This window comes from Camelus dromedarius, chromosome 2 (assembly GCF_036321535.1).
Source record: "Camelus dromedarius isolate mCamDro1 chromosome 2, mCamDro1.pat, whole genome shotgun sequence".
In the NCBI taxonomy this organism is placed as follows: Eukaryota; Metazoa; Chordata; class Mammalia; order Artiodactyla; family Camelidae; genus Camelus; species Camelus dromedarius.
Window position 1 is genome coordinate 31,977,130 of NC_087437.1, and position 24,202 is coordinate 32,001,331.

General features: G+C 38.4%; 1 protein-coding gene across 2 annotated transcripts in view; it reads right to left on the reverse strand.

The window, feature by feature from the left end:
• VEPH1 (ventricular zone expressed PH domain containing 1) overlaps positions 1 to 24,202 on the reverse strand; it is a 241,986-nt gene that overhangs the window by 24,472 nt on the left and 193,312 nt on the right. The window contains exon 15 of one of the 2 annotated variants that reach the window (XM_064492329.1): positions 20,760 to 20,991. The exons of the other annotated variant lie outside the window; for it this stretch is intronic. Coding sequence (XP_064348399.1) covers positions 20,953 to 20,991 — 39 coding nt within the window. The 3' untranslated portion in view covers positions 20,760 to 20,952. Of the gene's footprint in view, positions 1 to 20,759; positions 20,992 to 24,202 lie in introns of those variants that run through there. 2 annotated transcript variants of the gene reach the window in all.

The window sequence follows — 24,202 nt, forward strand, 5'->3', positions numbered from 1 at the left end:
TCATTTAGATTAATTCAGAAGAATTCCAGTTATTAACATATCTGACCATCTGTGGAAATCTGAGAGCTGTTGAGACAACAAAATTATTATAATTATTCCAAGTTATGATCCCAAGTCCTTAGTACTGTATTTTAGGAAACAACTATCCATCCCTTCATCTGTTGAGCTCGCTTCCAGTGCCTAGTTTGTATTCTGACTCTAAAAATTACTATTTAATAAATACTCTGAATTTGGATACATTTTACGTAGCTGTTTTCTTAAACATTACTTATTAAAAATATCTTCACATCTTCAGTTTATTTGTTTGGGCAGCTTTAAGTCACAATGTACAGATCTGAATTATTTTTGTAATAACTCATTGGTTTCTTATATAAATTTCAAGGCCTGTCTAAATAAGAGTCTGTCACTGCAATCCAGATCAATTTTCTTTTGAGCAAACAGATCATCAGAAGGGCTTTAGGATTAAATACAGGCTTAACCATTTTAGTAACTCCCCCAAAAAACAGCAAAGTAAAATGTCCAGAAATCATCCCTTCGGTATTCTAACTAAAGCCAAACTTGAGAAATGTCCTTAGCTATTCCAGGATTTAAGGAACATGAAGATTGTTGGGAAATTCTTACAAAATTCAAAAAGAAACAGGAACACCATGCTACAATATGTAGGAAAGGAACTCAAGATTTTTGTGAGAAGCAAGTTTCCTCATAAAAGTGGAAAAAGAAATGTCATTTGATCTGCATGACTTTTTGCCAACTCGGGCTTATTTTGTTGCTTTTGTTTACTTATTTGCTTGGAAGGTTTTGGCTGTTGGGTCCTTGGACTAAGGCCCAAAGAATCCTGAGCTCCACTGCCCTAGACTTGCCAAGTGGCATAGGAAATTGCCTTTTTTTATATCTGTAAGTCCTGAGACAAAGGGGATTATATCACTTACTTTTTAGAAAGTGTTTGAGAGTTTTCATCTGAAAAGCTGAACAATACTTCAAACTCCAGAGAGCAGCTGGAGAGAATCAGAATGGAGCTGAGGGGACAGCTTGTTCTGCTGAACTTCTGTGGCTTCTTCCAGGCTTACCCTGCAGTTCCGCCTTCAGGACTGGCCCCACATGCCTCTTCCGTAGCATGACTTTTTCTCTATCCTCTCTCACTATTCCTCCCCCAGTCCCTTTGCTGACTCCCCTTCCTTGACTCAGCCCTGAAATGCAGGGGTTCTCCAAACTTCTACCTCCAGCCCCTTCTCATGTTGTGTTACCTTTGTGCTGGGGCAGTCTTTTTCGCTCTGGAGGCGCCAACCGTATTTCCAAATATTGGTTGGACACCTGTGCCTGGGAGCCCCATAGATGCCTCAAACCCATCACCTCCAAAATTTAGCATGTCTTCCAGCCCTCAGTTAAAATGTCTTCCTTCCCAGACTCCTATTGATAAACATTATTACCTTTTCATAGTCTATGAAACTGGAAATGTTTTCACTGCTTTTGCCTCCCACCTCCAATCAACACCCAGGTCTTGTTAATGCTATCTCAAATGACTTCATCTTCTTCATTTCTGGTAAGTAGCCATATTCTGTCTATACTACCTCTAAAATGCCCTGAACTCCTCTCTCTCTTCTCCATTCTAGATTCTATTGCCCTTGTTCTGACTTCATCACCTGCTGCATCAACCAACTGGTCTCCTTGCTTTCTTCTCTCTTCATTTAATGCTGTACATGACTGCCAGAGTTGTTTTTCTAAAATACAAATCTAGTAATAGGAATCTTTTGCTGAAAAAGCAATGGTTACTGCAGCCAAGTGTGGCTGCAGCCTCATCTTCTGCCTTCACTGCTTCTCTCATCTACACATTGTAATTCACATGTGCTGGTTTTTTCTCCTCAAGCAACCCTGAACTTCCTTGGCCCCATGTTTGTTTGTCTTCCTATCATACTTTTCCTGCTTGATCAAATTATATCAATCCCTCAAGGTCCAGCTCTGTTAGAAAGACATAACATAATAAGTTTACAACATAGTAGGTCTCAAGTATTTTGGGGCTGAAATGAGTGAAAAAGAAGATACAAAAACTTCCCAGTACAAATAATGTAAGAGGATTAACTCATTAGCTGAGAAATTTAAACTGAATTTAACTTCCATGTGAGTCAGGTCTACTGTCCGTGATCCTCCTCTTCCCCTCAGGCTCCCGCCATTGGTGTGACCTGCCTTGAACAATCCTTCCTTAGATCCCTACTTAAAGAGGATTTCTGTATTTTCTTACTAAAAACAATGCTGCAATGAACATATTTCATGGACTATTTTTTCAAGTATGTCTGTACTATAAGTTCCTAGCACTGAAATTGCTGAATAAAAAGAACATGGATTAAAACGTTTGATACATGTTGCCATACTGCAGCAATTACCCTTACACCAAAGGTGTATGAAGATGCCTGGTTTCCATGCCCTCACCAGAAGTATTATCAAGCTTAGATTTTTGTCAGTTTTAAAGGTTTAAAAATGTTATTTTGGTTTATGTTTTCCTTATTAATGAGGTTGAGCATCTTTTCATATGTATATTGGTCATTTGTATCTCGTTTTCTGCCTTCCCTGTTCTTGTCCTTTGTTCAGTGTTCTTGTTTGGTTGGTTTTTTTCTTGATTGATTTTACTTATTCCTTGTAAATATAAGAAACTAGCCTTTTGTTTACAGTATGAGTTGTAAATACTATTCCAAATTTACCAATTGTCTTTTGATTTTTTTCATTATTATTTTTTATTACACACAAGTTAAAAACTTTTTGTAGTCAAATTTATCAATCTTCCTTATGCTTCAAAGTTTTGTGTCATTCTTAGAAAAGTTTTCTCCATTCTAAGGTTGTAAATAAATAAACCCAGTTTTATTCAAGTGTTATTGTAGTTTCTATTTTAGAGTTTAAATCTTCAATCTGTATGAAATTTAATTTGGAATAAAAAGTAAGATAGGGATTTGTCTTAATTGTTTTCCCAAATGGTTCCTAGTTATACCAATTCCACTTATTGAATAATGTTTTTCTTACTGGTCTGAAATGTAGCTTTTATACTAAATTCTGGTGTACAGTTAGGTGTATGTCTGAACTCTGGAGAATTTAATTAGAGAAAATTTATGGTACTGTAAACCACTAGTTTGAGAGATCCAGCATTAAATCAGTGTTACTCTGGATCCAGATCTGCTAACAGATATAAATTTCATTGTCACAAAATTCAGATGTGCAAAGATATGTCTTCACTTCTCTACAACTGAACTTAATTTGCCCCTTGAGCCCCCATGTCCATTCTGTGGCAGAACACTTAGTTCAGCCAATTCAAGGTACCTCTGTCTCCCATGAGTAATCTAAGCTCTGGGGGTCAGAGATGACAAGAGCTCCTCTCTCATCCAGGCTTTGGTGAAGGGGTTGAATCTGTTTGATGGCCATCTTCTTCTTTATCTTTTCTGGCATCTACAAGATGTAACTCAGTGTGTCTGGTTATTGTCATTGTGCACTTACATTTGCTTAGGTCCCAGCCAGGGGCCTCACATTGCTAATTCCAGGGATCTCTGCCCTCCTTCCTCATCCTGGGACCTCTCTTAGCTCATCTTATCCCCTTTCTAGGGGAGGCCTGGGAATCGCTGGTACTTTTCATGCATCACCCCGAGGTGCTGAGTCTCTATGAAACTGTGCTGAGGCCCCTCCATGTGGGTATCTCTTAGCCTTTGCCACTTCTCAGCTGTAGTCTCACGTTGGCTATGGGCTTCTCCAGAAGGCTTTCAATGTCTCTGGGCTGCATACGGAGAGGCAGAAGTTTCCCGTGCTCTCAGGTTCCCCCTAAAAACCTATCTGGGATTTCTTAGAGGTTCTCACTGTAGCATCATGGATTTGAAACTGGGACAAGCAGAATGTGAAGGCCCCTTTCTCAGGAATTCCTATCAATTACTCATTGTCTTGCTTTCCTTTCTCAACTATTTTCTGTCCTCCAATCTGAGATTTTCCTCTCGTCTTGGGGAGGGGGGAGTGCTGTGGGGGGGAGAAAGAACACAGCTTAATCATCACCCTGCACTTTCCAACTCCCTTGTTTACAGTACAAACTTTGACTATACTATAAACTTTTTGTTCAGTCCATTGGATCCTGATATTCAAAGCCAAGCTTTTGGAACCAAAACAATCTTGTCTCACAAAAGCCCAATTCAAACTAATCAAAATATTTTGGCTTTTAATAAGATCATTTCTGTTATGAGTTTTAAGAGCCTGTTTTGGAGCTCATGGTTAAGAATGTGATTCTTTGTTCTTGCCGAATCAGGAAGAGTAATGGGCTCAAAGAAGCCTGGGAGAAGGATGCATGGGTGTGGCCTTTTTACTATCTCAGAAAATTATCTGCAACTCCAAGTCCTTGATCTGGCCTGTAGACTTCCGTCTCTACCCCTGTGATCATGCCATCAGTTATAGGATCTGTTTCAACTAACTGCTCCTTGGTCCTCCCAATTCCTTCCCTTTGTTCTTGCTTAGTCCCTTCTGCCTTTTTTTTTTTAATTGAAGTATAGTCAGTTTGCACTGTTGTGTCAATTTCTGATGTACAGCATAATAGTTCAGTTTTACATATACATAAACATATTCCTTTTCATATTCTTTTTCATTACAGGTTACTACAAGATATTGAATACAGTCCCCTGTGCTATACAGTATAAACTTGTTGTTTATCTATTTTATATATAGTAGTATCTGTATTTCAAACTCCCAATTTATCTCTTCCCACCCCCTTTCCCCTCTGGTAACCATAAGTTTGTTTTCTATGTCTGTGACACTGTTGCTGCTTTATAAATAAGTTCATTTGTGTCTTTTTTAAATAAGATTCCACATATAAGTGATACCACATGGAATTTGTCTTTCTCGTTCTGGCTTACTTCACTTAGTATGCCGATCTCCAGGTCCATCCATGTTGCAGCAAATGGCATTATTTTATTCCTTTTTATGGCTAATATTCCATTGTGTGTGTGTGTGTGTGTGTGTGTGTGTGTGTGTGTGTGTGTACACCACAACTTCTTTATCCAGTCATCAGTCAGTAGACATTTAGTTTGTTTCCATGTCTTGGCTATTGTAAATAGTGCTCCTGTGAACACTGAGGTGCATGTACCTTTCTGAATTAGAGTTTCCTCTGGATATATGACCAGGACTGGGCCCATCTTCCTTTTGAACTGGAGTCCTGCCTGGCGTCCTTCACCCCCAATCTTCCCTCTGAAACCAGAGTCTCAGAATCTACCCTCTTTGTCTGGGCCACCGTTTTGACTGCAGAGCTGTCTACCTTCAAAACTTTCATGTACTCTCTGCTCTGGGAACCTCCTCATATAGTTCTCCATCTGCCTTCTGTTCCAGATGCTGGATCTTCCCAGATCACCTCCTTGCATCACCCCAGCCCCCCCCAGCTTGACAGGAGGGCAACAGAGTATTCCATTGTGGGAAGTGGGGGTGGGTGGTGGGTGGGTGGGGCAGGAGGCAGCATGTGAGAAGAGCACCAAAGAGAATTACCGCAAGAAAGGCTATATGACAGTAGGTGGATCACCAAGATCAAAGCATTATAATGTTGCTTAAAAGGGTGAGTCTGTGAGTCCTTACAGATAATTGCTTTGGTATATTTCTGTAGTTAGTCTTTTCCGTGACATTACCCTCTTCCCTCCTGTTTCATCTCCTACCTCTGAATATTCTTCAGGTCTAAATCTGCAAATTTAGTCATCATAAGGATCTTAACTTCCTTCATATCAGAAGGTAGCTACTGCCCTGGTTGTTGTTGTTTTCTGGTTTGTTTGCACCATTAGTAGCTTGATCTTATTCTCTGGAACTAAATGGCTGGGGTTCTTAAAAATCATTCTTCTCTAAAAGAAACTCTAGCACACTGCTGGTGGGTATGTAAATTGGTGCAGCCACTATGGAAAAGAGTACAGAGGTTCCTCAAAAAACTAAAACCAGAACCACCATATGACCCAGCAATTTCACTCCTGGGTACATACTGGAAGAAAACACTAACTTGAAAAGATACACGCACCCCAATGGTCATAACAGCATTACTTACAATAGCCAAGATATGGAAGCAACCTAAGTGTCCATCAATAGATGAATAGCTAAAGAAGATGTGGTATATATACACAGTGGAATAGTACTGAGCCATAAAAAAGAATGAAATTTTGCTATTTGCAACAGCATGGGTAGACCTGGAGGGTATTATGCTTAATGAAATAAATAAGACAGAGAAAGACAAATACTGTATGTTATCACTTATATGTGGAATCTAAGAAATAAAACAAAGGAACAAACATAACAAAAAAGAAACAGACTCACAGATATAGAGAACAAACTAGTTGTCACCAGTTGGGGAGAGAGAAAGGGGGATGGGCACGAAAGGGGTATAAGATTAAGAGGCACAAACCACTATGTATAAGATAAATAAGCTATGAGGATATATTATACAGTACAGGGAATATAACCAAGATTTTATAATAACTTTAAATGGAGTATTATCTATAAAAAGCTTGAATCATTAAGCAGTACAGCTGAAACTAATATAATACAGTAAATCACAACTATACCTCAGTTAAAAAAAATTCCTCTCTGACCACTTGTTTATATTGTTTTCTTATTTGCCATTTAATAAAAAGCCTTTAACACACAAGTTTTGACTCTGAAACAGTAATTAGGAAAGAAAACACTGCATGTGGGGGATGGAGATTACAGGGAAATGGCACAGTCGTCTTCCTCAGACCTACAGTATATTGCTAAACAAGCAAGTTCAACAAGTTGTGATTTTTCCAAACTAATACTTTCTTTCCCAAATCCCATCTCATGAGATTCATTAGGAAAATTTTGTCTTCTTTGCTAAGTCTAGGTTTTAATTATTTTGGGCTCAGCTGCTTCTTTGATTGAAAACAAAACAGAAGAACACAAGCCTGGAGTAGCATCTTTAAGTGAGTCTGTTCTTACACTGTCAGGACATGGAACTTGCTTGAAAGCCCTGGATCACTTCAAATGCCTCTATACTTCCTGTTCCCAATTAAACTTCCTGGAATGTTCCCCCAGGAAGCTTTCCATATTCATCTTTTTTTTTTTTTTTTTGAGTAATCCAGGAACTCTTAGAGCCTGATAAAGGGATTAGGTAGGAACTTTTTAGCTAGGCAGAAGATATTTCTCTATGTTTGTTTGTTAACTGGATAATATCCCTTTTCTAAGCACTAAGCAGTTGACCTCTGACTTGAAGAAAAACAGAATAGTGGCTGTTACTCACTGATGACTTTGGTGGGAGGAAAAAAACAGCTTGTGGACTTCTGTTACTGCCATAACAGACTAGAAACCCAGAAAAGCCTCTGAACACAAAACAGCTAGAAATGATGGATTGAATATAACAGATAGTCTTCAAGATATCAAACTTTTGAGAAAACAGGAGAGATTTCCAGACACCAATAGTGGCAAGATGGCGCTGATACCAGCCGCAACCCTGCTTTCGAACATATGGTGAGCATGGTAGTCAAGAGATTTGGGTTTCTGACATGTGGGGACAGAGGAGAGGCCTTCAGCCATGAAAGGTTGGGAGGTAGAACCGAAGCTCTGTATAAATGCTAGGACTTTCAGGGACTCTTCAAAGGCTATGCCCCTAGAAAAAGATGTTTGGGCAAAGGGAAATGACAAGAGAAATTGTCTTCTTCTGGGCTCTGTGTTGATAGAAAGAAGCTAGTCACAAAGGAATACAGATCATATGATGTAATTTATGTGATGTTATGGAATAGACTGATCTAATCTATGATTGAGCATGAGGAACTGTCTGGGGTGATAGTAATATTCTATAGTTTGTTTTGGGTGTTGATAACATGGGCTTATACAGTTGGCAAAACTCATGACCAAACTGTTATGATATGTAGGTTTTATTGTATGTAAATTATATTTCAATAAAAAAATTAAAATATGAAAAAGAAGAGAAACCAACTAGGAAATGTGCCTATAAGATGTAAAGAGCTTCTAAAAATTCACATGAGAAGAAAATTTAATAGAGGAATGTGCAAACAAATGTAAACAGAAATTTCAAAGAAGAGAAAATGTAAAGCTAATAAATACATGGAGTGCATAATCTCCCCAATAATGAGACAAATACAAAATAAAACACCACCACTTTGGCAGCTATTAGATATAATAAAAATTTAAGTCTGAAACAATTCCAAAATGCTGAGAAGGATGTGAGCAATGTACATTCTCATATACTGCAAATGGGAGTTTAAGTTGATGCAATGATTTTGGAGAATAATTTGGAAATACTTAGCAAAGATAAAATGCAATCTAGCAATTCTACTTTTGGCATATCGTAGAGCAGCAGTTCTTAAAATTTCAGGTCCTGGGATCTTTTTAAACCTTTAAAAATCATTGAGGATACCAAAGACTTTTTGTTCATTTGAGTGACGTCTACCAGTATTTGTTGTATTAGAAAACAAAATTGAGAAATTAAAAAATACTTATTGTCACTTAAAAAGCAGTAATAAGCACACTACATGTTACCATGCATAACATATTTTTACTAAATAATGATATTTTCCATTATTTTAGTGAGAAGAGTGGCATTATTTTACATTTTTGCAAACATCTTCATGTCTAGCTTAATTGAAGACAGCTGGAGTTTGTTTCTACAGTCTACTGTGATGTATTGTTTTGATTGAAGTACATGAAGAAAATAAGGAAGAGTATTTTAATAGCCTTTTCAGATAATTGTGGCTGTCCCCAAACTTAACAAGTGGTAATTTCTTAGAGGTCAGTTGATATTAGGAATCTGAAACTTTATCAATGAACTTTTTACACTCTGTTAAATTAAAATCTATGTCTATCTTGTACTTTGAAAGGATTTTTCCCCCATGGGTCATTTTGTAACATTTTGTATTGGTCATTTAGAAAATATTGTTTTGCCAAGTTATACAGATTTTTCAAATGTTGATATATTTAATTACATTATACAACATCCAAAAAAAAAAAAAAACCTACTGACTTCACCAGAGAAATCTTGAAATACTGACAAGTTGTCAAGCTTACATTTGAATTCAAAAATTCTAACTTTTGCTTGAAAACTCACATCATTAAGTTTTTGAGAAAATGTCTGTCAAATACCCAAGACTGAAATAATCACAGTTTGTCTGCCAGTTGTTCTTTCGAATAAAAAGTATTCCATGAAGAAAAATGATGGATCATCTTGCAACTCAAACAATTTCACAAGTGTTTTTCCTTGAGACACTATTGCACTCGGGCACACAGCAGAAGTACTTTGTGCTTACTTCCCATTGTGACATACAAAACATTAAACAGAGGAGGATGTAAGAGTTGAAATTTAATACATTAATATTCTTTTTCCTTTACCCACAGTAGAACTTCTTTCAAAATTGGAGTCACTCCTCTCACACTCTGCTACTGCTGTATCAACTAAGCTTACATGATAGTCTAAAGCCTAACATTTCAAAAATCTTCACAGCATCTTCACTGGGAGTATATTTGCTCTCAAGAAATCACATTCTTTGTTCATCCATAAGAAGCAACTCCTCATTCATTAAAGTTTAATCATGAGATTGCAGAAATTCACTCACATCTTCAGGCTCCACTTCCAATTTTAGTTCTTTTGCTACTTCCAGCACATCTGCAGTTACTTCCTCCCCTAAAGTCTTGAACCCTTCAAAGTCATCCAAGAGGGTTGAAATCAACTTCTTCCAAACTCCTTTTAATGTTGATATTTTGACTTCTTCCCATGAATCATGCATGTTCTTAATGGAATGTAAAATTACAAATCCTTTCAATTAGCTTTGCTCAGATCCATCAGAGGAATCACTATCTACAGTGGTAATAGCCCCACAAAATGTATTTTTTAACTAATAAGACTTGAAAGTCAAAATTACTCCTTGATTCATAGGCTGCAGAATGGATGATGTGTTGGCTGGCAGGAAAACAACATTAATCTCATACATCTCCATCAGAGCTCTTGGTCAGGTGCACTGTCAGTTAGCAGTAATATTTTGAAAGGAGTCTTTTTTTCTCCTGAGCATTAGTTTTCAACAGTGGGCTTAAAATATTCAGTAAACCATGTTGTAAACAGATGTGCTGTCACCCAGGCTTTGCTTCTCCATTTATAGAGCACAGGCATAGTAGATTCAGCATAATTCTTAAGAGCTCTAGGATTTTCAGATTGGTGAATGAGCACTGGATTCAACTTAAAGTCACAGCTACATTAACCCCTAATAAGAGAGTCAGCCTGTGGTCTGAAGCTTTGAAGCCAAACACTGACTTCTCATCTCTAGCTATGAAAGTCCTAGACAGCATCTTCATCCAGTATGTGGCTGATTTGTCTATACTGAAAATCTGTTCTTTAGTGTTGCCACCTTCATTATTTATCTTCGCTAGATCTCCTGGATAATTCATTGTAGCCTCTACATCAGTACTTACTGTTTCACCTCTCACGAGCCAACCTCTGCTGGCTTCAAACTTTTCTTCTGCAGCTTCCTCACCTCTCTCAGCCTTCGCAGAATTGTGTTAGGGCCTTGCTCTGAATTAGACTTTGGTTTAAGGGAGTGTTGTGTCTGGGTTGATCGTCTATCCAGACCACTAAAACCTTCTCCATATCAGCAATAAGAATGATTCACTTTCTCATCATTTGTGTGGTCACTGGAATAGCACTTTTAGTTTTTTTCAAGAACTTTTCCTTTGCATTCACAACTGTTTGGCACAAGAAACTTAGATTTTGGTCTATCTTTGCTTTCAACATGCCCTCCTCACTAAGCTTAATCATTTCAAGCTTTCAATTTAAAGTGAGAGATGTGTGACTCTTCCTTTCACTTGAACATTGTAGGGTTATTAATTGGCCTAATTTCAATATTGTTGTGCCTCAGGGAGTAAGGAGGCCTGAGGAGAGATATGGGAACGGCTGGTCAGTGGAGCAGTTAGAACACACACAACATCTATCAGTTAAGTTCACCATCTTATATGGATGTGCTTTGTGGTACCCTAGTTATAATAAAACAATTACAATACTAACATCAAAGATCACCGATCGCCATAAAAAATAGAATAATGAAAAAGAAATATTGCAAGAATTACCAAAATGTAACATAGAGACAGGAAGTGAGCAAATGCTGTTGGAAAAATGGTGCTGACAGACTTGCCACAAACCTTCCATTTGTAAAAAATCCAGTATCTCCGAAGTAAAGCAAAGTGCAATGAAACAGGTATGCCCATAAAGTCAGGGAGTAACTTCGAAGTAATGGTGTCATTCTCCTTAATGACACCAAAAAGATGTTCAGCTATATGGGGCTGCTTGTTTTCCTTAGAGAAAGTGACAAGTCAAACTCACTATTTAGCAAGTAGATTGCCTTCAAGTCATTCATTCTCTTTATAGAAAGCATCTCTCGATCTCTGATTTTGGTTACAGGTATAAACTGAAACTGTCTGCTCCCACTGTGATCAAGATCGTTGATTTAGTCTCTTCATGTTTTCAGCATTCTCAGCATCCAGAGCTCTGTGGCATCTGCTGTTTGTTTTGTTTGTTTGTTTGTTTGTTTGTTTGTTTGTTTGTATATATATGCTTCTATTGAAGTATAGTCAGTTTACAACATTGTGTCAATTTCTGGTGTACAGCATAATGCTTCAGTCATACATGAACATACATATATTCATTTTCATGTTCTTTTACACCATGTTACTACAAGATATTGAATACAGTTCCCTGCATTTGCTATTTTAATTCCATCTTCAGGGGGTTTCTTGCCGTCTTGAACTTTGTAATTGAAGTGGAGTTGCTACCGTCACTGTAACCTCAGCAGCCTTTGACATTTCACCCGACCCCCACCCCAAGCCTGTCCTTTCCAGGGATTTGAAATGTAAAACAAACTGCCTGGGCAAGTGAGTGGTGACAGACACCAAAATAGAGTTTTCACAATGGCTTTTCATTTTGGGGTACAACCTCATGTTTTTCTCAGAGGATCTGGTTCAAAACAAAGGCAAAACCTTCACAACTTTTTGCTTTTTTGAAGCAGACACTCTAAATAGGGAAATAATATGTTAATAAATAATAGGAAATTCTAATTCCACTTAGATGATCCTTTGAAAAGTTGTTAGGAAGTTGTACAGTCTATCTGTTCCTCTGCTCTAAACTGCATCCCTGACTTGATTGTGTCTTACCACATGCTGTCTGTCTAGACCACATAGTTTGAGCCCTGACCCAAATTACTTTTTTTGTTGTTGTAGTTGTTCTATATACCAGTGTTGTGCTATTGGTTTTTCACTGCAGAATGTTATTTTTAGGGGAAAAAAATGATAACAATCAATTAACCAATAAGCTTTTTTAAAAAAATCCCTTATTACTCATTTGTTCTACTGTAGAAATTTTTGCCCTCCCCTGCCACTCTTACCTCCTCATTCAGGCTTTAGGAGGCACCCACTGACTCAGAAAAGGGATGTGAATAGAACTTAGAGAGAAATAACAGTGAATTATCAGCCTCTGAATTTCAGAATAAACTTCTGAAACTCAGCAGAGAGAATATTTGGAGAAAATACGGTATTAAGTCTTTCAAGTCAGGATTTTGAGATTAAAAGTTTCATGACCATAGAGAACCAGGATATGAACTTTGTTGCATAAATAATACATCTGGGAATACTGTGGAGAAGAGAGACTAAAAAATATCTGAATAAATGGAGAATACTCCCAGCTGACTGAGTTTTCCCCGAATTGACTAAGATGACGTTTTCCACCAGGTAAAACGGGATCCGGGACTCAAGACATAAATTAAGTCAAATATAAAGTAGTAACAATAGAAAAGACCAGTGAAACTAAAAGCTGGTTCTTTGAAAAGATAAACAAAATTGATAAAACTTTAGTCAGACTCATCAAGAAAAAAGGGGGAAGGGATAGATGGGACTTCAAAATTGTAGAATAGATAAACAAGATTATACTGTATAGCACAGGGAAATATATACAAGATCTTATGGTAGCTCACAGAGAAAAAAATGTGACAATGAATATATATATATGTTCACGTATAACTGAAAAATTGTGCTCTACACTGGAATTTGACACAACATTGTAAAATGATTATAAGTCAATAAAAAATGTTTAAAGAAAAAGAAAAAAGAAACAAAGGGGAGAGGGCCCAAATTAACCAAATTAGAAAAGAAAAAGGAGAAGTTACAACCAACACCACAGAAATACAAGGGATCATAAGAGGCTGCTATGAGCAACTATACTCCAACAAAAAGGACAATGTAGAAGAAATGGACGATTTCTTAGAAAGGTACAATTTGCCAAGACTGCACCAGGAAGAAACAGACAACATGAATAGACCAATTACCAGTACTGAAATTGAATCAGTAATTTAAAAACTCCCAACAAACAGAAGTCCAGGACCAGATGGCTTTACGGGTGAATTCTACCAAACATGCAGAGAAGAGTTAACACCTATCCTAAAACTATTCCAAAAAACTGCAGCAGATGGAACACTTCTAAACTCATTCTCTGAGGCCATCATCACCCATCACCAAAACCAGACAAAGATACCACGAAAAAAGAAAATTACAAGCCAGTATCACTTATGCATATAGATGCAAAAATCCTCAACAAAATACTTCCAATTCAAGTCCAACAATTCATTAAAAGAATCACATAACATGGTCAAGTGGGATTTATCCTAGGGATGCAAGGATTTTTCAATATCTGCAGATCAACCAATGTGATACACCACATTAACAAATTGAAGAATAAAAACCATATGATCATCTCAATAGATGCAGAAAAAGCTTTTGATAAAACTCAAAATCCATTTATGATAAAAATTCTCCAGAAAGTGGGCATAGATGGAACATATCTCAACATAATAAAGGCCATATATGACGAACCCATAGTTAACATCACACTTAGTGGGGAAAAGCTGAAAGCTTTTCCTTGAAGATCAGGAGCAAGGATGCCCACTCTCGCCACTTTTAGTTAACATAATTTTGGAAGTCCTAGTCATAGCAATCAGAGAATAAAAAGAAATAAAAGGAATCCAAATTGAAAACAAAGCAGTAAAACTGTCACCTTCTATGTATGATACTGTACATAGAAAACCCTAAAGAAGCAAGCAGCAAACTACTAGAACTCATCAATGAATTTGGTAAAGTTGCAGGATACAAAATTAATATTCAGAAATCAGTTGCATTTCTATACACTAACAACAAAATAGCAGAAAAAGAAATTAAGGAAACAATACCATTCACCATCCCACCAAAAATAATAAAATATCTAGGAATAAACCTATCCACGGAGGCAAAAGACCTGTAGTCCAAAAACTATAAGACACTGATGAAAGAAATTGAAGACAACATAAACAAATAGAAAGATACACTGCATTCTTGGATTGGAAGAATCAATATTGTTAAAATGGCCTTACTACCCAAGGTAATATACAGAGTCAGTGCAATCCGTATCAAATTACCAATGATATTTTTCACAGAGCTGGAACAAAAAATGTTAAAATTTGTATAGAAACACAAAAGACCCTGCATAGCCAAAATTATCTTGAAAAAGAAGAATGGATCTGGGGAAATCATGCTTCCTGACTTCAGACTATACTGAAAAGCTACAGTAATCAAAACCGTATAGTACTGGAATAAAAACAGACACACAGATCAATGGAACAGGATAGAAAGTCCAGAAATAAATCCACACACTTATGGTCAATTAATCTATGACAAAGGAGGCAAGAATATACAATGGAGAAAAGACAGTCTCTTCAATAAGTGGTGCTGGGGAAATTGGAGAGCTACATGTAAAACACTGAAATTAGAACATTCTCTAATACCATATACAAAACTAAACTCAAAATGGATTAAAGACTTAAATGTAAGACCAGATACTATAAAACTCTTCAAGGAAAACATAGGCAGGACACTCTTGGACATAGATCACAGCAATATATTTTTTGAACCAGATCCTGGAGTATTGGAAATAAAAGCAAAAATAAACAAATGGGATCTAATTAAACTGAAAAGCTTTTGCATAGCTAAGGATACCATCAACAAAACAAAAAGATAACCTACAGAATAGGAGAAAATATTTGCAAATGATGCGACCGACAAGGGACTAATTTCCAAAATATACAAACAGCTCATATGCCTTAATATTGGGGGGGGGGGAACCAAGCAACCCAATAAAAAATGGGCAGAAGACCTAAATATATATCTCTCCAAAGAAGACATACAGATGGCCAACAAGCACATGAAAAGATACTCAACATCACTAATTGTTAGAGAAACGCAAATCAAAACTACAATGAGATATCACTTCACACCAGTCAGAATGGCCATCATTAAAAAGTCTACAAATAATAAATGCTGGACTGGGTGTGGAGAAAAAGGAACCCTCCTACACTGTTGGTGGGAATGTAAACTGGTGCAACCACTGTGGAGGACAGTATGGAGGTTCCTTAAAAAGCTAAAAGTAGACTTACCATATGATCCAGCCATTCCACTCTTAGGCATATATCTGGAGAAAAATATAATTAAAAAAGGCACATGCACCCCAATGTTCACAGCAATACTATTTACGATAGCCAAGCCATGGAAACAACCCAAATATCCATTGACAGATTACTAGATAAAGAAGTTGTGGTATATTTATACAATGGACTACTACTCAGCCATAAAAAATAATAAAATAATGCCATTTGCAGCAACATGGATGGACCTGGAGAATGTCATTCTAAGTGAAGTAAGCCAGAAAGAGAAAGAAAAATGTCATATGGTGTTGCTTATATGTGGAATCTAGAAAAAAGGACACAAATGAACTTATCTACAAAACAGAAACAGACTCACAGACATAGAACAAATTTATGGTTACCAGAGGGTAAAGGGGGTGGGAAGGGATAAACAGGGAATTCAAAAGTTGCATCTCTTGGGGAGTGATGAAAATGTTAGCTACCTTGATTGTGGTAGTGGTTTCACTGGTGTATACGTCTATCGAAATTCATCAAATAGTACATTTGATCTATGTGTAGTTTTACTGTACAGGAACCATACCACAATAAAGGTTTTAAAAAATTCAAAGTAGTAAAGAAAATTACATTATTTACATGTTTGAAGTCATGAGAGTGTTGGCACCATTACACATCCTTATGAAACTTGCTCTTAGCCTTGGTGGGGACATAAGGTGCCTGTTGTTGCTATATTAGAGTGAGGCCCCACAGGAAAAAATTCTTGGGTCTCATTATCGGGAGTATTTTCTTCCTCTGGGCAACTGGTTTATTTTTAGTCTGGGAAACTGTGACTCATGGATCTGATTGAATGTCTCTCTGACTTCGGCTGCGTGAAAGCACTGAGTCAGCTCTGAACCCTACCTGCCATTTGCAGTGCTGTTCACAGCACACACTTCATGTGCTTACGTCATCCTGGTAACTATTCTTCCTGCCTTCAGTTCCTTCTGCCCTATGCCTTTACTTCTTGTCAATCTGGTTGGACTTTCTGGGAAGCAGACCCTGAGACAGAATTTAAGGTGAAGGGTGTTTATTAAGGAGTACCCTTGGAATCAACAACTATGGAAGGCAGTGGAGAAAAATCAAGACTGGGGATGTAGTGAAGTTAAGCTTTGACGCAGACCCAGTGACAGCCTCCGCCAACCCTGTGGGAAGCTCTGGAGGTAGAATGGCCCCTCAGAGTTGTTCTAAGTTGATCCTGAGTGACAGCTCTTTATTCTCCTCCAGCAACCATTTATTCAATGTCAGTTGCCCCAGGAAGAGAAGTGGCATTGGCCAGTAGGCTCTCTGCAGCTAAGACAATCCTCAAAGGGAATGACAGCTGAAGGGTGTTACCAACAGCACTCCCAGCAGCAAATTCTTCACTGGAGAGGGGCCTTGGTAATGCGTCAGTACTACAGACTAAATGTGCCCCTCCAGATTCATGTCTCTGATGTGATGATGTCTGGAGATGGGACTTTTGGTAGGTAGCTAGGTGATAAGGGCAGAGCCCTCATGAACTGGTTAGTGCCCCTATGAAAGAGACCCCAGAGAGCTCCCTTGCCCCTTCCACCACATGAGGATACAGTGAGAAGGCTGTCTGTGAACCAGGAAGCAGGACCTGGTGCCTTGATCTTGGTCTTCCCAGCCTTCAGAACTGTGGGAAATAAATGGCTGTCGTTTACACACTGCCCAGTCCAGGGTAATTTGTTACAGCAGCCTGAATGGACTGAGACAATCAGTGTCCACCACACTTATTTTTAAAATCTAGTATATATTTTTTAAAACTATAAATAATTTTTGGAACAAGGGTACAAATAGGTAGTTGTAAGTGACCCTGTTCTCATTCCTTCCCACTTATGTTACCTCTTATCTTAACTTTGATCCTGAATCTTTGCATGAGCTGTTCCCTGAGACTAGAATGCCCTCCCTTTTCTTTGACTGAGAGTGTGAAAGGACAGGCCTACTACAGAAAAAAGTTGGATTCCTTCTTCAAGGCCCAGAATATCATCACCTTTTCAGTTGATCCCTTCCAGCAAAGTCAGCTGCCTCCTTCTCGCTCTCTGCCAAGCCCCCCACATCACACTCTCATAATCCTTTCTCTACAGATGGGACTTCCCCTCAAACCTGACCCCCCTCTGAGTGTTCTCTTTATAGAATGGTGCCACCATCAATCCACTGGTGCCAGAATCCTGGGGGTGGGTTCCAATCCATCGCCAACTCCTGCAAGTTTCATTTCTAGAATCTCTCTCTAGCCCTCCATTTCTAGTTCCAGTGCCATGCCCTTCTTATGAATTTTCATTATATCTCTTGCTTGTACTATCTTAATAGCCTCCTGTCTTTCTCCCAGTTTCTATTCCTGCTTTCCCAATAATGCATTCTCTACACAGCAGCTGGAGGACTCTTACAAAACTGCTGATCTAGTCATATCACCCCGGTTTAAGCCTGTCACTAGCTCTCCCTCTGGGCCTGCATGACTTGCCCATATCCCCAGGGTCACCACCTCCTCAGTTTTCTTCTCATCTCTGCTGTTTTCTGGACACATTGGCCTGTTTTGATTCCTTCAACGGGCTGTAACTTTTTTCTTCCCAGGGTCTTCTCTCATTCTGATCTCTCTCTCTGGTCTGCTTTTCCTCCGCCTCTCCTGTGGACTCCTGGTTGTCCATCAGATCTCAGATCAGATAACTCTTCCTACAGGAAGCTGTCCCTAACGTCCTAACTAGGTCAGTTCTCTCATTTCCCAATCTCTATCCATTGTGCTTCCTTGTAGTCCAGGTCACACGGCAATTTCGTAATTCATTAACAAAAGACTTTAACATCTTTCTCTTCTGCTAGAATATAAATTCCACAAAGGTTGGGATATCTTAATGACCTCAACATTCCCAATGTTTAGCACAGGACCAGCACAAAAGACGTGCTTTATGTTTTGATTTACTTACTGGATAAATATGTACTTATTTACTGAGTTTCTTAGAGGCATGGACAATTTATTAGTAAATGTCCTAGCATAGCATTTAGCATATGTTGGATGCTCAATGAGTGTTTATTCATAAATGCCTAAATCAACAATTTGAAGGGTCTTGGGGAACAGGGGGCAGACATTTTGTGTAGCTGCAGGAGAGAGAATTAGAACTGAAGTTTAGAAATTACAGAAAGGCAAAATTTTCCAAAAAACAATATAAGGGATGAGTAACCTAATAGGAATCACATCCAAACACTTCTTTTGAATGTTTTTGGGTTCTGGGATTATGAGTAATTTCTATCATATTTTAATAGTCTTTTGTTTTCTGAATTTTCTGATAAATATTATTTTCATAATTAGAAAATACTTATTTGAAAAAATGTGGACTGGTGACAAAGTAATGGATTCTCTGTTCCTAGAAGTGTTTGAGCAGCTGGGAAGAACACTTGCCAATGATGACAAGGAAGGGACTTCTCTGTGGGGGGTGGGGAGAAGTTGGACCTCTCCCCATCCCCACCACGATTCCTTTGACTCCAGCACCCCATGATACTGTTAACTGAGCGATAAATGCTGAGTCCCCTTTTAGGAGAACTTGGCCGAGTTTACTTGGCTGCCTTACATTCTGCCAGTGGCTTCCTTATACTGGAACCTCACAATGACAGTGTTGGCTGCAGTGGAATTTGATTTGTATTCACTTGAGGCTGAGGAGGATTTCATGAGATGACAGTATAGTGATGTCAGGAACATGAATATATAGGTGAGGGATGTTTTGTGGAAAAACTTAAGTGCTCCCTCTGTGAAATGTTTTAGTGAGTCTTGATTACAGTGTTCTCAAATGGCACTTACAGCACACTTATCCTAAGGAGTACACTCAATGGTTAATTTTTCAAAATAGACATTTCCAAACCGTGGTTTTGGTTAAATTAAAAAGATGGGCTCTACTCTGATTTTTGTGTTTACGAGCTAGTTCAGGCAAACAGGACCATGGTTTTTCTCTCTTAACAGAAAAGACATTGGGCCATTACCTCCATATTACAATAGCTCTGAATTAAGAGGAATAGAATACTCCCAGAGGTCATCTGGTGTGTAGGACTGAATCTCTGTTGAAAAAGGGCAACACACACAAAGTTCTTCTGATTACATGAAGTCCCAGCCGAGGGGGGGGGGGGATCTAAGACTGACATAGTAAGAATGATCTCTACGAAGTCCCTGTGAAAATTGTTTTGTTGTTATGACTCCTGCGTAAAAGAATGTGTGTCTGTATATGTGTATAAATCTGTACTATATTTAAAATCTGTATTCTCCTGACATAAGTGGACTTGTAGTTAAAAAACAAAACAAGGCAAGAAGAGAATTCTAAAAGAATTCAAAAAGGAAAAATTAGAATCTATTATTCTCTTGCCCCCTCTCCCCACCCCCAAGTGTCCAATGAGGTCTCATGGAGCACTGTTATTCCTATGAACAAATAAGTCTGTCATTTTGGGTTTGAGTACTTTACATTTTTACAATATCTGAGTATTTTATAACTCTTCCAGGTTCTCAGTACCAAAATGAATTCTAGTCATTCCATTGATTGAAAGACAAAGGAAATGCATTTTCTTTCCATTCAATGAAACCTTTAAAAAAGTTTGTTCACAAAGGCAAAAGGAATTATGTAAACACAATGTGTCTGATTGTCATCTTACAGAATAATGCACAAGAAAGTTTCAGGATTTCTGGCTCCCCTCCCCATACCCTCAGAAAGTTTTTCTTTGAAGTAGATGAGTTCAATATGTGCTGGATTAGGGGTACAGGATGAGAAGAATGTCAACATGGAAACTACTCTGCAAGACTGGGGTTCCCAGCACCCAGAAGCTCAGGTCTCTGCAGGAGCTGGTGTCCTGTGCTGCCAAGTACAAGGCTGTAGGGCCTTATGTAAACTGGTAATAGAAGGATGGACATGAGGAGGTGAAAACCTGTCTCATCAAAGCACGATGAACAGAACCCTTTTCCCCTAGGCAAGTAAATGGAAAAACCCAGCACTGGGGCTTGTCCTGATCCTCTATAGTTCATACAGCCCACCACCCATTCCATCCACTCTGCTCTATGCCTCCCTCTGCTCTCCCTGGGTCTACAGTTTCCAGTTCAGCTCCAGGCCTCGTCTCCCTACTCTCAGTCTGAATTCTCTTCAGACACCACCCTAGTTTTACCCCCAGGCTCCCCAATCTGTGACAGTGGGTAAAAGACATAGCATGTGCTCCTATCCTTACCCCTGCCATCTTGGTCCATTCCCTAGCCAGCTTCCCTGCTAGGGATAGGGACTTAGACAAAGCAGAGACAGGAAAGGGGATATAGAGGCACCAGAAACATGGCTTGTGCGTGGACATTAGCCCTCTTTATTTCCATTAAAACAAAGGATGTGATGATTGATTTTATATGTCAGCTTGATTGCCTTTAGGATACCAAATAGCTAGTAAAACATTCTTTCTGGGTGTGTCTGTGAGGGTGTATCCGGAAAAGATTGGCACTTTGAATCAGTAGACTGAATAAAGAGATTCACCTTCACCAATGCGGGTGGGTCTCATCCAATCCGTCAGGGGCCTAAATGGAACAAAAAGGCAAAGAGAGAATTTTCTTTCTCTTTTTGAGCTGCGGTATCTATCTTCTTCTGCCCTTTGACATTGGAACTTCTGATTCTCCAGCCTTTGGACTCCAGGGCTCATATCAGAGGCACCCCCCATCTCCCAGTTCTCAGGCCTTTGACCTGAGACAAGGATTATACCATCAGTTCCTCTAATTCTCAGGCCTTTGGACTTGGACTGAATTATACCATCTGCTTTCCTGAGTCTTCAGCTGGCAGAAGGTGAATCATGGGACTTCTCAGCCTCTGTATCTGTGTGAGCTAATTTCTATGATAATTTTTCTTTTCTTTCTCCTCTCTCTCTATTTCCTGTCAGTTCTGTTTTTCTGGAGAATCCTGACTAACACAGAGGGTAAGCACACACAGGAATGGCTGATCTCATACCTTTGAGAATGGATGCACTGGGGACATTTTAACCATTTTAAAAGATTTTAAAATTTCTTACACTTGCAATATGCTTTATTGTTCACAAAACTTTTACATAAAGTTTTGTACATGGTGGAACTCTTAAATTAATACTTACTTTTGCTCATTTATTTGCATTTTTCTTCCATTATTTAAATTCTGAAATTGGGATGTGTCTTACTATCAGTGGTTTTGCAATCGTCATCCACTAGGAATGACTGTGACCAGGTATCACTTGAACTTGGCCCAAGCTCTTTGTGTCGTAACTTCAATTGAATTATGTACATGGTTGATGCTACATGTGTTCATTGCTGTTTAGGACATCTTAAAAATTGTAATATGATTTGACTTTGAAGCAAAAAGTTACCATGTACATAGAAAAGCACAGAAGTAGAGGAGTGGGGTGAAATATGACATTACTGAACCAAAGAGCCATCATTGGAGAAATGACCATAGTACCATATGGTCTTCCAAAGCAACAGCAACTGTTTTACCCAAGAAAGGAAGAGATCAACACGTAGTAAAGCCACGTTTCATTTTGTTGCTGAAATAGATACCAATCTATAGAATTACCTATCACACACCATGCAAAGTACCTAAAGTCAGAAGAAAGCGCTAAATCCCTCAGAACAGATAAAAGACTTTTTGAAATAAAACACTACTTATTGGACTATTAAGACATTGCATCATAATTTCATTGGTAGGATTTCTTCCTTCTTAGTGGTACATAAAAAATGGAGTGTCATTAGCAAGCACCTACTAAGATACAGTTTCTCTGCTGGAGGTTTTTACATGACATTCAAGCCTCAACAATTCTACTCCATAGATAGTATTATCCCCACCCCAGAGATGAGAGATGAGTGATTTGCTCAGATAGATAATTTAGTTTGGGTAGAGCTAGGACTTGAATCCTCATGTGTTCATGCCTGGATCCTACACTACTTTTTCTAGACTCCCTTGCCTTGGTAGAAATCTCCCTGATTTTCCAACCACTTTGTCTTTCAGAAGCATCTCTGGGGAGGAATAGCCCCAAGAGGTCCACACACTGGCACCATTCTGGAATAAGATGACATCTTGGATTTTTCTTGGTTTTTCATCTGAAAATTTAGTTAGCTTTTGGGGACTAGAAATCCTGACTAGGGCATTTGTGGTATTTACTTATCTGCAATGCACCTCAGATTCAGCTCACATATTCTTTTGACTTATTTAGCAATTGTTTCCTAAAGTGGGGAATGCTTTTTCAACTAGGTAATCTATATTTATGCCTAAGAATAAGTCTTAATAAATAGGCACAAAAGTGCCTATGGAAAGAAGGTAAATTGAAACCCAATAAATGTCCCTCAACATCACCAGCCAACCATTTTCTAGAAAACCCAGTGTTAGAAAAATATTGAGCATCTATTTTTTGCCAAACTCCAGGTTCTCAAGAAATAATTAGATGAGAGCCTCACACATAAACATTTGTGTTTCCACAGCTATCTGGGAGGAAAAAAGAATCAAAATGAAATAGAAATGAAAACCACTTGAATTTCTGTCCATGATTATAATTGTATTCATACCAACATATTTAAAGGTTTAAACATGTTTAGAAAAGTGGTTTCTTCGTAGATCGGGATCAGAAATAGCAGCCCTCTTGGGAAAGGCCAGTCTGTGGTAAACCAGCTGGCACCAGGGGTGGAAGTGCCAATCAGTGGGAAGATGATGATTCTGAAATGCGTAGCTTGCATTTGGAATTATTGCATCACGGGAGGAAAGCAGAAAGATCATTCTTTACTTTGTATACTTACTTCATGTATTTACTTCTTTTTTTAATATCTGGTTCAAAGGTTCTGAGAGTAGCTCTCTAAACTAGAGGCATCTAGTTAATTAAGCCACAAGGACTTTGTAACAAGTAGCAAAAATAATTCTCTTCCTCCACATTGAACTAACAGGCCCATTCTCTTCTTTCTTAAGACAAGCCTTCAGTGAAAACAGAATCAAGACATAACCAGTATGTTACTATAACCCTTCTGCTGTGAAACAGAACACATTGTTGGCACTGAAATTATTAATAACAAATGTAGTGTCACTTATTACTCTATTTCTATTTGTCTGTTACCAATTTTTCCTAATTGATTAAACCAGCTAAGGTTACTCACTGACTCTTAAGAATGAGCTGGTAGATTTTAAAAGAATATTTAGAGAATTATTTACAACTATGCCTCTTCTCTTTTCCTGCACAACTTCATAGAAGGAGATGTCCCTCTAGTTCAAGGTGAATCACTTATCTAGACTCTGAATGTATACATCTGAATGAATGTAAAATTAAATGTACCATCTGCCTCACCTGTCAAACTGTTGCTTTGGAATTGTCTGTCTCAGTGAATGCCATCATCACGCATGAAGTTTCCCCAAAGTACCCAGGAGTCATCAGAGACTTTTCTCTTCCCATTTCTATACTCCAGCTCCAACCAGCCCACCAGTGTCTTGTCCATTTCACTAATTCAGCATTTTTCCTGCATTTCCATTTCTCTCTGTCCCCTCTGCTACTAGATCAGTCCAGGTCCTCACCACCTTCCAAGAACCTCCAAATCATTTCCCTGCTACAATCCATTCTCTGTATCATGATCAGATTTATTTCTCTCAATGCAAATCTTCTTAAAATCTTTTAATGGTGTTTCACCTTCTTAAGGAAAAAGTTCAAGATACCTAGCCTGGAACCAAGCCCTTTGTGGTATGGCCCTGCAGGCCTTTCCAGCATCATTCTGCACCATCCCCAACAGATCC